General features: G+C 41.0%; 1 protein-coding gene across 6 annotated transcripts in view; it reads left to right on the top strand.

Moving 5' to 3' along the window:
* Positions 1–13,055, top strand: part of IGSF11 (immunoglobulin superfamily member 11) — a 148,795-nt gene that overhangs the window by 56,994 nt on the left and 78,746 nt on the right. The window contains exon 1 of one of the 6 annotated variants that reach the window (XM_045851931.1): positions 4,656–4,768. The exons of 3 other annotated variants lie outside the window; for them this stretch is intronic. In XM_045851931.1, the coding sequence (XP_045707887.1) occupies positions 4,762–4,768 (7 nt within the window). In that variant the 5' untranslated portion in view covers positions 4,656–4,761. Of the gene's footprint in view, positions 1–4,655; positions 4,769–8,583; positions 8,799–13,055 lie in introns of those variants that run through there. 2 more of the 6 variants (XM_045851934.1, XM_045851933.1) reach the window with 2 other exon arrangements.

The following is a 13,055-nucleotide window of genomic DNA, read 5'->3' as shown; positions in this document are numbered from 1 at the left end:
AATGCTAACCATAGTCTTTGTTATCTATTTCACATTTTGAAATATAGATTGTTTGCGATCATTTCTGGTACATTTCCCTGCTCTTCCTCTTAGTGCCTCTTTAAGGAATTGCTAATTGTCCATTCTTGCTGGAAAGTACTGATTTCCATTTGAATATAACAGTCGTTTTGCTAAAACTTTCCTATGGTTGATTCGAGCAAATACAAGAAGCCTTCTGTTTGTGGACTGAATGTTCAGCCAGCCGTGACGTAGTCACCATTATCAATGAGGCTTATTCATCACTTTGCATGCTGGTGCTTTGTACGGGTCTTGCAGAGGGTCCCGGGGCCTTTGAATGGAGAGCTTCTCTGCTCTTACCTCCATACACTGTTGGTATCAAGCAATTCTGTTTTCTATCTTTTTCAGACCTTGTTGATAATTAGCTCTTTCTGTTTTCTGTTGGTACCCAATAGTGTCTTACAGATGGGTAGGCTCTGATTGAGGCTTTATTTTCTAATAAAAATAACAATTAGTGCTCTTAGGAGACAGTTCTATGTTCTCTTTTCTTCTGTGTAAGTATTTATCTTATACTCTGTCATTTTACAAAGACATACACAATATTATGTTTTTATAAAGTCAAGTGGCAGTTGATGATCTTAGATTAAAAGCTTATCCTTTAGGTACATTAAACTTTTGAATATTTAATCTAGTATACTTGTGAAATAATTAGATTAAATTAACAGGTTAATTGCTGAATTTCACTTGCATAGATGCAGCTATACACATACAAAAGGAGTTGTTTGTCCTTGTTCATGACCATAATGAAGGAAAGTTGTTATACAACTAAGCCTATTATATACTTTGGTAAAATCATGCGCCTTGAAATGCACTGGCACTTGTTGTGAGGGCCTGGTAAACACAGCCCAACCACCGACGGATCTTGGGCCTGGCCCACGACGGTAGCGTTAACCTGAGAGGCATTCCCTGCATGTTAGTGTGGCTAATAGGGGTATGAATGTCCAGGATGGAACAATATTTGAATTGTTCTTGACTGTATCTAACAGCAGACTTACTTTTTTCCCCCAAAATGATCCAGGAAAAGTGGTATACACTTTGCCCTACATTCCCCATCCTTATTGCTTGCTGTCAGGACACTGAGTTTCAGGGACTCGCTAAGCCTGTGAGCTCTGTTCTAAGGAGGAGAGTGTCACTGGCTCTCTGTGCAGTTTGAGTCTGTTTGGGCAGGCTGTGCTTCTTGTGGAGACGGGGTCATTCCAGGGGAGCGGGCTGACTCAGTAGTTTAACTCTGGTACAATTTCTTGAGCCTCCTTTTCCCTTGAACATTTTCTTAGATCTCAGGGTGGCCATGGAATCATTGATTTGAGAACCTGCAGACTTGTTATAGCTCCAGGACTAGACTCAGAAAGCCAGATCCATGATCCCTGGGTCAGATAGGCCAGAGTTGTGTGTGTGTGCACTTGGAGATGGGGTTTGAGAAGGGACTCACCTTTTCCCTGTAGATATTTTAGGAAATACTTATTTCTTGCTGTGGCACAGAACTTACTTCTAGGGCATCTCAGAAGACCCCAGAGTTGCTGTGGAGGTAGTAATAGTTAAGGGCTATTCTTATTCCCCCTTGTGTCTCCTGTAGTGTTTAAATTACTGTTGTGTATGTAGAATGTGCAAAGGAAATGTACTGGTTGCAACTCTTTATTCATTACACACACACACACACACACACACACACACACACACACCCCTATTTAGATTATCAAAGCCCAGTATCATTCTAAAATTTCACATTTTACCCCAGATACCTCTCTTGTCTCTCAGCAACACATTTATCATACTTGTATTTACTGGACTTTTTCATTTCATTTTAGAGCTTGCCATTTTACTCTGACATGCCTTCTATTAGTAACCCACTCATCATTCGTATACTCGTCCTGGTCTCCCAGCTGTGTAATCAGGCAACTTACTGCATTAAGTGAAAAACTATCTAGTTGCAGATTCTGACCCATATTGACATGTAAGGAATATTATACATTCTTACACCAAAACATTTTTCTAAGCCATTCTCTTTTGCCTGTTTCCCTTGACATAATGCAGGTTCTCTTCACTTCCCACCTAAATTACTCCAGTGTGTTCACAAGTGGTCTCCATCCGTCCCGCTGGTCTCTCTCCCTTCAAATCTGTCAGAATAGCTTTAATGAAAATATAAACACATCTTTTGTCTGATTATAAACATATTCAGTGGTTCTCGTTTGTTCTGTTACAGTTGTTTCAATTTTTTCCCCTTTGCCCTCGTCTGTCCTGCTTCACCTCCTAGTCCCACAGAATAAGAATAAAATAAATAAAAAAAAAGGACAAAAAGAAGTAAGGACAAAATATTATATTAGAGAGGTCTCAAAATACAAGGAAAAGATCCTATATGATGGGACCATGGTGAATAATAGCATTTATGGTCTGAGGGAAATGAGGGGGAAAATATTCAGTGGTTCCTGCTTGTGTTTTGGGTAAAGTTCAAAGCCAAAACTGCAGTCATGCAGGTCTCTTTGAATCTCTTGGTAGCTTAACTGTCTGCATTTTTGCTGTTTATTACTATGCCTCAAACTTTATGCTGTAAACATATGATCCACACCTCTTCGCAGATGCTCGCCCTCTGCCTGAGAGGCCTTCCACTTCTCGCTATCTCTGACTCCTCTTGTAGCACAAAGGTTATCTCCTCTTTGGAGCGCCTCTTAAATCTTACCAGCTGTTTCTTATCTGTGCTAGCACAGTGTAGTACATAGTACATCTGTTACATTACTGATTGCATTGCTTCTCAAACTATTTGTGGACTGATAATTTTGAAAAATGAAATACTGGAAGAATGAAGAATAGTAGGTAAACAAAACACAATATAGAAGCCCAAATTGTTAGACTCAGCAGACCTAAAGTTACTATTAAGTTGGGATAAAGGTTTCTAAATGTTCACTCTCAATTTCTGAAGTTAGTTGTCTTCCCTTGGCCCAACAGTGAGCTGGTGGCAGGGCGGCATTGGTCCGTGGGCCGCATTTAGAGCTGCACTGCTTTATAACATCCAGTGGTCTTACAGTCGTCAGTCGCACATGTATTTGTTTTCCTCACTGGACAGGGGCTGTGTCTTTTTTTTTAAAATCCTTATCAGAGGATATGTTTATTGATTTTAGACAGAGAGGAAGCCAGGGAGAGGGAGAGAGAGACATCCATGTGAGAGAGAAACATCAATTGCTTGTCCCCTGCTCACACCCTGATTGGGGATCAAACCTGCAGCCTGGGTACATGCCCTGATCTGGGATTGAAACCACAACCTTTTGGTATATGTGACAGTCTTCCAACCAACTAAGCCACACAGCCAGGGTGTGTGACCCAGAATTAATCAGTCAATGTTTGGTGAATGAATTCAGTGTAGCATTGGTCTCATTACCTCATAATTACAACTGACTTGTGTTTCAGGTTTCTAAGTAACTTGGATAGAGCTTTATATTAGTTTATGTGTGTGTTACCCTGAACTTCATGAGGCCACAGTGAAGTTCTGCTAGGGGAAGGTCTTGTAAACTCAGTCTGAAGTTGACACAATTATGTGGTAATGTATCTTAATTCCAGTGATCTCTAAGAAATGCTGCGTGCAAGATGTCTTCCCATTCTTAGCATAAGTGATGTGATAACTCTCTGCTAGGGGAGGAGTATATAGTAATACCACTGAAGCAACTGTTTAGGAAATATTTGCTTTGAGGAGGATGTTTGCTGTCCTTTAACAACAAATATGCTTTTAATTTTTCTGGTTACTGACTTAACACATGTGGATGCCATTCTGTCCCCAGGTCTCCCGCCCTTGAGGACACCCAGCCCTCACACCCCTCCCTACGTCCCCATGCACAGTCATTAGGCAGTGTGTCTTCAGAGTCTGCATTTTTGGAAGTTGTATTCACCCACTCAGCTTCAGAAGCCAGGAGCTGGCCCTATTTTCTGCAGTTTTGGAACAGTGTTCTGCTGTGGTGGAGAGCACTGGAAATGCAAGTTCTAGCCCTGGCTTTGCTACTGATTGAAAATCAGCATGAATTTGGGCAAGTCACGTTCTTTTTATCTCTTCATTAGAAAATGCAGACTAGATGATTCCTAGGATAGTTTTTTTTAACTCTTCCCTTTGGTCTTCTTTAGGGTTGATGGTTGCCTTTTTGCTTTTGCTCTTTTAAATCTGGCTGGTGATCTTCATCTACTATGATAGGCATACTATTCCAGCAATTGCCATATAATACTGACATTCCCCTTGCTTTTTTTCCTCCTCCCCCCATAGATTGTAGCTTCCCCAAAGATACTCATCTTTGTATTAGCTGCTCTTGGCCCATTGTCTCAATTCATATGCTTTTAATGTCAGTTGACTTGTTTAGCTGAACTCTGACCTTTTTTTTTTTTTTGCTTCTGAGCTTTGTTTAGCAATCTGCCTACCAGGTGAGAAACTTTGGATTGGTTGCATATTTGATACCCGATTAATGTATTACTGTTTCAGGTTGTAGAAGTCATAAAGCCCAGTTAGAGTAATGCTGATCAGTCACATGCATGTGTAAAACAAATGCACATTGTGGTTATTCATTCGTCGTTCTCCCAGAAGATCTCATTGATTATTAGCTTGAAGAAGGGTCTGAGTTGATATCCCTCTGTCAGGGCCTTTGTGGCCTTTGGCAGCAGAGAGAAAGATGTGAATTCTCTGTCCACAGACTGACCAGCCCCACAGGCAGCCTGCCAAGAGTCTCAAGTCACATGCTCAGTGAGTTGCTGCTACAGTTTTTCTTCTTTGTCTCTTTCAAGGCTGCTGTTGTTGGGCTCTCTGCCTGGTGTTCCTGAATTGTAACTCTTAGTTCTTTGGGTTATGAACTCCAAACATTGTTTAGCAGCTGATGCAATCTTTATGGGGGCTGGATTACCTCCGGTAGGCCAAGCATGCTTTATGATACCATGCTGCCATGCAGGACTTGGAGAAGTAGGGACATTGGACTCGTTCTAGCCCTTGCCTTTGAGCTTGCAGGCATGCACCATAGGCTGAGCCCACTGCCATGAGTATCCACAGGTTGCCCCAGAATGTCCCCAACCTAGGGTGTGCATGGGTACGGCGTGAAGGACAGCATGTCCTAACCCATATCCTGGGGGAGGGCAATCCTCATGCTCTGGGATGAGCACATGAAATAACCCTCACACTTAGCTTTTCTAGTTAGGCATTTCGACATGCATTCTGTTTGCAGAGCTGAACCTTGAGCCTCTTTGTGATAGCTTTCCAATACCAAGGCGTGCAAGCTGCACTAGGAAGGTTAGTACTTTGAGTGTAACACTGGATTGAAACTGAGCCTTGACCCACAGTGTCCTGGTCCAGGTGTTTATAAGATGGTTTACAAGGGTTACAAGTTTAGTAGATGGATGGCTAGTGGAATGAAACTAATTAATGGTTAAGTTTACTGAACCGTTAACCTTAACCTTTGTTAACACAATGTTCTAAGCAACATCTGCGGTCTTAGAATGACCCCGTTACCCAGGGTCACCTATTCCGAGGAGAAATGTGGAGAAAAGAGAAAACTGTGAGACGAGAGCTTAGAACATTTTCTTTTAAAAACTTTTTGCATTGCCTTTTCTTTCCATTTACTTTTTGTGTACTCTCTCTTACATGAGGACTATTGAGTTCACATCAAACCTACATTCCAGTATTTGCCTGATACACTTTCCAGCTATGTAACATTGGGAGAATTTATTATCCTTTCTGAGCTGTGGTTTCCTTCTCCGTAAAAATGGGATACTGCCTCTGCTTAACTTGCATGGCAGTTTTAAACATTACATTTCACATGGAGGTGTACACTTGGTATGGTGAACTGCTGCCTGGGGAAGACCTTAGTAAAGGCTCCTTGCCATTTTCCTGTTAAATTGAACATACAGAATATTACTTACCACAAATCACTCACTTGTTACCTGTATGGAAAACTAGGAGAAAATGTTACAGATAGCATAAGGAGAAACTGAGGTACTTAATGAAAAAATGTAGTTCAGTGAACATTTCTTATGCATCAGGTTCTGTGAATGGAAGAGAAGACAACTTCCTTGAGCTATTAGTAGTTTAATGCGTAAGCCAGTTTAGCAACTAGACATTTCAATAGAGTGTGACAGGTGCTGGAGAGGCAGAAGCTGCTTTGCTGTGAAAGCAGGGAGAGGAGGAACAGGGGTGGCAAAAAGTCAGGGAAGAGTTCCTGAAGGCACGGTTTTTTAAAAAAAAATGTTTTATTGATTATGCTATTACAATTGTCCCAATATTTCCTGCTTTGCTCCCCTCCACGTAGTACCACGGATTCCCTCCCACCTTAGTCCATGTCCATGCATATAAGTTCTTTGGCTTCTACATTTCCTATATTGTGCTTTACATCCCCCTGTCTATTCTATAGCTATTGATTTATACTTTTTAATTCCTGTACCTTTTCTCCCATTCTCCCCCTTTCCCTGCAGCTGATAACCCTCCAAATGATCTCCATATCCATGATTCTGTTTCTGTTCTGCTTGTTTGCTTAGTTTGTTTTTAAAATTCAATTGTTAATAGTTGTGAATTTATTGCCATTTTAATGTTCATAGTTTTGATCTTTTCTTTTTCTGAAATAAGTCCCTTTAATATTTCATATAATAAGGGCTTGGTGATGATGAACTCCTCTAACTTTACCTTATCTGGGAAGCACTTTATCTGCCCTACCATTCTAAGTGATAGCCTTGCTGGATAGAGTAATGTAGGTTGTAGGTCATTGCTTTTCATCACTTTGAATACTTCTTACCAGTCCCTTTTTCCTGCAGAGTTTCTTTTCAGAAATCAGCTATCAGTCTTATGGGAACTCCTTTGTAGGTAACTATCTGTTTTTCTCTTGCTGCTTTTGAGATTCTCTATTTATCTTTAACCTTTGGCATTTTAATTATGATGTGTCTTGGTGTGGTCTTCTTTGGGCCCATCTTGTTTGGGACTGTCTGTGCTTTCTGGACCTGTATGTCTATTTTCTTCACGAAATTAGGGAACTTTTCTTTCATTATTTTTTCCAATAAATTTTCAATTTTCCTCCCTCCCTCCCTCCCTCCCTGCTATAATTTGAATGTTGGTATGTTTGAAGTAGTCCCAGAGGCGCCTTAGCCTAATTTTTTTAAAATTATTTTTTCTTCCTGCTGTTCTGATTGAATTTTTTTCTTCCTATGTTCCAAATCAGTCATTTGATTCTCAGATTCATCTACTCCACTGTTGATTCCCTGTATATTTTTATTTATTTCACTAGGTGTAACCTTTATTTCTGCCTGGGTCTTTTTTATGTTGGTGAAGTACCCAATGAGTTCCTTGAGCATCCTAATAACCACTGTTTTGAACTCTGTATCTGATAGATTGCTTATCCCCATTTTGTTTAGTTCTTTTTCTGGAGCTTGTTCTTTCATTTGGGCCGTGTTTCTTTGTCTCCTCATTTTAGCAGCCTCCCTATGTTATTTCTATGTATTAGGTAGAGCTGCTTCAACTCCCTGTCTTAGCGGCATGGCTTATTGTAGAAAAGTGCCCCAGTAAGTCCAATGCCATGGAGCCTTAGATAATTTCAAGGTTGGGTCAACTGGTGTGAACTAAGTTGATGTAGTGTCTGATGTGGTGTCACTGCTCTGTGGCTGTGTGTGCGCCAGGGCTCAGAAGGGAGATGGTGCTGCCACTTGGCCTCAAGTTTTTTCTGGGTGGAAGCTGTTCCCTCAGCATTCACCCTAATGCCAGAGACTTTAATTTCTCACTGGTGCCCTTCCAGCTGCTGCCTTGATGCTGAAGCCCAGAGGGAGTGAGTCTTTGTAAGTTGTAAGTCTGTTGCAGGCCCTTTAAGAGGAGACTCTTGATAATCCTGCGGTTTCTTCCTCCAAACTTTCCCCACTGGTTTTTACAGCCAGGAGTTATGGGGACTTATCTTCCTGGCACTGGAACCCTGGGCTACATGGTCTGGTGTGGGGCTAGGCTCCCTTGCTTCCAAGGTATCCCTCCTGATTTTTATCCACCATACATGGGTGTGGGACCACTTGTTCTGTGTCTCCACACCTCCGCATGTCCCTGTGCCTCACCGCATCTCTGCCTCTCCTATCCATCTGGATGAATGTGACCTCTTTAATTCCTTGGCTGTCAGACTTCCATACAGTTCAATTTTCTGAAAATTCTGAGTGATATTTATTTTGTAGTGTAGTTGTTTTTTTGCTATGGTTGTGCAAGGAGGTGAGTCATTTTTACCTACACCTCCATCTTGACTGGAAGTCTTAGGAATGGATTTTGGAATTGTGGCTTGTTGAAGAGGGAAAAGCCATTCTGAAGAGAGGGACTGTACCCTAGGAAAGTCAGAAAAGTGTAAAGCAGCACAGGGCATACAGCTGTAGTGGTTCTTCAGTCTGGCTTAGTTGTAGCAGTTGTGGGACATGGCCAGTGGTGGTAGGTAAAGCTGTTAATGGCTGACTCATGGAAGGCTTTTGAAAAGACACCTAGTTTATGTATTACAGAGGATGAGATTCATTTATCCCAAGACTTTATTCCGAAGTGCAGCATGGTCAAATTCTTCTTTTGGGAGCATCCCTCTGGTGCTGGTGCCCAGAATGTATTGGTGGAAGAGGAGATGAGAAGTGGGAGACGTGCTGAGAAGCTGGTGTGGGGCTCAGAGGGGAGATAACGAGGGCCTGAGCTGAAAGAGCAAACAGCAGAAGGAATAAAGGCGGGGAGACCAACTGAGAGGCACTTAGGAACCAAGATCGGTGATTCCTTCCTCTTCCGGGATAAAAAGGTGTCCATATGAATGTCCTAGTCTTGTATGGGTGCATTGGAATGGAGAATAAAGAAAGATCAGATTTTGGGGAAAGATGATAAATTTAGTTTTGGACAGACTGAATAAATTGAATTTGTTGTGTTTGTTGAATATGATCTAAGGGGAGGGAAAACCAACAGCAATTCAATATATGGGTTTAGGCCTTAACGGGGGAGGTCAGAGCCAGAAATGTAGCTTTTTATCTTGATCTTAATTGAAGTAATAATGTAGGAACCAACTAATAAAATGGTCCTTTTGTTCTTGCATTGTGACAAAGGGGCAGAAATTTATATCACAAATGAAGTTGTCATTAAAAATGTCCAATAGATTCTCCCCCATCCCTCCTACCTTAATTCTCTCCTTGATAGAGATAGAATACTATTATCTCCCTTTTTTCTCTCTATTCCCGTAGTGCCTTTTGGTTTGAAATACTGCTTTGAAATTAAATATAAGATCATATTTTTAAGGGTCTTAAATTTTAATGTGATACTTTACATAACTCCATGCTGCATTTTAATGTGGATCAGCATATCTTGTGATGCCCCTGGGAGTGCTTCAAAGAAATTTATCTTTAAAAAAATAATAATAATTATTATTATTAATCATCAGCTCTCTGACAGGAGTTTAGAGAGTAATATTAGAAAAATGAGGATGCATTCCCTAGGCTGTCAGAGGGATAAATGTAAATGTCTCTGCGACATGTACTTTTTGTCTTCTTACTTGACACACCGGCCTTCTCTCTCCTGGAGCTCTGCAGAGTTAGATCAGGATCAAGGTGTCACTGAGTGGCAGAGTTCAGTGACAGAATCATTGCAGCTCAGAGTTTTTGTATATAATCTCCCACACGTTTACCTTTTCCCTTTACCATCCAGTCCCCTTTTCTCAGCAAGGAGGACAGACTTTTATCTTATTTTAGAGTACCTTAAGACATCATATTCTTGGATAGTGTCATTCTATTCCTCTGTGGTCTATACATATTTTAAAAATTATCCTCCTATCAGTGTTAAGGTCTGTGGTAACCTGTCCCTTCCTACCTTCCATCTGAATATAGAGAAAATCAGCACTTCTGTCCTGCTCTCCCTGAAATTGTAGGCTTGTCTGTCTTTTACTTCTCTCTCTCCTTCTATTCATAGATAAATAAGTTAGATTCATAGATAAATCATAAGATAAATATTCCAGGTCCAATCACCCCCACCTTCCATACCTGTTAAATCTCTATGTTGCTCTAGCTACATGATCAACCATCCTCTCCTTAAATACTTCTTGTACTGGGAAGTTCACTGTGTCATACAGTTCATTTCATTTTTAGCAGCTTTAATTGTCAAAAGACCTTCTTTATGTAACAGGTGATACTGTGATATATTAACCAATGTGCTTTCTGATCCTGGTATTCCTGTTGTCTTCTGATAGTGTTACTTTTTGTGGAAATCAGGGGAGGAAAGTGACACCTTAGCAGAATGTAGAGAAGAGACAAGCATCTAGTTTTCAAATTTTGGAAATTACAAAGCCCAAGTCGAACTATAAAACTTAAGTTTGAAAGGGTCAGGAAAAAATATTTTACAGACTAGTTGAGGAAGGAGAGTCAGATAGGCGTCCGAGAGAGCCTAGGTATTGACACTGCTGAAAGAAAGGCCTAGGAAGTTTTGATGAATTCTGGAGGAGAGTGAACCTCTTATTATGACCTCAGAGCAACAATGCAAAGATTCAGTTTTTGCCTCTCAGCTAAAGTGGGACTCACAACCAAACTTAAATTTAGTTACAGAAAAAACTTTACAAAATGGAGTTACATTTCTTGTCCATGTGATTTGTAGACAGAGGTTTGTATCTGTTATTTCTATATTGAATAGCAGTAAAATATAGTGGAAAATTGCTTGGGCTTGGAAGCCAGATTGATTTGGGTTTAATTACTGGGTCTACATAATATCCCTGTCAAGTTACTTAATCTCTCAGGATCTGTTTTTCTCACTGGTTTAACTGGAATTATAATATCCATTTGGGGGGCTGTTTTTTCCTTTCCATTTGCATGAAATGTCTTTTTCCATCCCTTATTTTTTTGTCTGTGTGCCTCTTTCATTCTGAGGTGGGTCTCTTATAGGCAGCATATATATTGGTCTTGTTTTCTTATCCATTCAGCTACCCTGTATCTTTTGATTGGAGCATTTAAACCATTTACATTTAAAGTGATTTTTGATAGATATGTATTTATTGCCATTTTATTTTTTAACTGTTTTCCTTTGTTTTATTTCCTTCTTCTTAAAGCAAGACCTTCACCAAACATTGCAATACTGGTTTGGTGGTAACAAAGTCCTTTAGGATTTTTTATTTTGTCTGGGAAGCTCTTTATTTCTTCTTCAATTTTAAATGACAGGCTTGCTGGGTGAAGTAACCTTGGCTGTAGGTCCTTGCTTTTCATCATCTTGAATATATCATGCCAGTCCCTTCTGGCCTGAAATGTTTCTGTTGATAAGTCAGATAACAGTCTAATTGGAGCTCTCTTGTAGGTAACTAACTTTTTCTCTACAACTTTTAAGATTATCACTTGTCTTTAAGCTTTATCATTTTAATTATGATATGTCTTGATGTGGGACTCCAAGAGTCCATCTAGTTTGGGACTCTGTGCACTTCCTGAACCTGTGTGTCTCTTTCCTTCACCAGGTTAGGGAAGTTTCGGTAAATATTTCTTCAAGTAGGTCCTTGATCCCTTCCTCACTCTCTTCTCCTTCTGGTAATCCCATGGTGCAAATGTTGTTACATTTCAGGTTGCTCCAAAGGTCCCTTAAAGTCTCCTCATTAAAAATTTTTTTTTTCTTTTTGCTGCTCTTCTTGGGTGTTTTTTCTACATTGTCTTCCAAATCACTGTTTTGGTCCTCTGCATCATCTAACCATCTGTTTATTCCTTTCAGTGTATTGTTTATTTCAAATGTTACATTTTTTAATAGTTTTTCTCCATTGCCATTTAGCCCCCTTATACCCCATTCAACCCCCACCCCTGCAATCACCACATTGTTGTACATGTCCATGAGTCCTTTTACCTTTTTTGCTTGATCCCTCTTCCCCCTAAACTCACCCACCCAGGAGTATCAGATATTGTATTCTTTATTTCTGACTGGTCCTTTTTCATGATTTCTATGTCTTTTTTCATGCTGTTGAGTATCCTTATAATCATTACTTTAAATTTGATAAATTGCTTGCCTCCCTTTCATTTAATTCTTCTTCTGAAGGATTCTTTGTTCTTTCATTTGGGACTTGTGTCTTTGTCTCCCCATTTTGGCTGCCTCTTTGTCTTTGTTTCTGTCTCTTAGGTAGATCTGCAAAGACTCTGGCGTAGACCTATGTCAGATGCTACCTGTGACTGACCTAGGGCAACCTGTGGCTCCCTCTGCTGGGCCTGGGTATGTGCAGAAAGAACCAGGCTGTGCACCAAGGCTGGCCCTTACCAGCAGCAGGCCCAGGGGAGGGTCACCTAAAGTATCAAAGCTCCCAGAGCTTCCTATTAGGCTTAATGACTTGAAGTGCCTCTAGCTGTACCTCTCAGTAGCCAGGCTTAAGTTCCACAGCGGGGAGCAAGAGGATTCTTGAAGGTGGGACTGTTGCTCCCCGCAGGCTGATGTCACATGGAGGGGAGTGCTCTACCTGAAAAAGGTGGCTTCTGCATGGGGCATGACTCAGCCCAGGGATGCTGGCATCTGACCCTCCAGCTCTCTCCCAGAGCCACCAAACCCAGACTCTCCCCATGTTGCTCTAGTTTTCTGTGCTCTCTGTCTTCTAAAGCCCAGGGTAAGTGGCCGCAAAAGAAATTTTGGCCTTTTAAGAGGCTCTCTGCATCTCTAGCTGTCTCTCCCTGGCAGACAAAAACCCCACTGCTTTTCACCGCTGGATGTTTTCTGGGTTTCTTTCCTGGTTCTGGTGCTCTAGGCAGGCGAGCCCAGTGTGGGGCTTAGACCCCACACTTCTCAGGGGGGAATCCCTCTGAGAACTCTAGAACTTCAGCTGTCACCCATCAGATCCCAGCCAGCCTTGCCATGCCTCTGAGCTTACTACCAGATTTGTTGTGGCAATGTGGTTATTTTTGTAAGTTCTCGATTATAAGACTTCTCTTCAGCTATTGTTCAGTTGGTTATTCCGGATGATTTTTCTACATTTAGTTGTAATTCCAGTTTGGTCTTGGGAGGGGGTTGGTTTAGCTTCCATCTACTCCACCACCATCTTGGATACCTGTACATTAGGGAATTGTTT

Source organism: Phyllostomus hastatus, unplaced genomic scaffold (genome assembly GCF_019186645.2).
Source record: "Phyllostomus hastatus isolate PE091 unplaced genomic scaffold, TTU_PhHast_1.1 phas_contig_86, whole genome shotgun sequence".
Classification (NCBI taxonomy): Eukaryota; Metazoa; Chordata; class Mammalia; order Chiroptera; family Phyllostomidae; genus Phyllostomus; species Phyllostomus hastatus.
The sequence above is the reverse complement of the archived record's forward strand: the minus strand, read 5'-3'. Positions and strand labels throughout refer to the sequence as shown.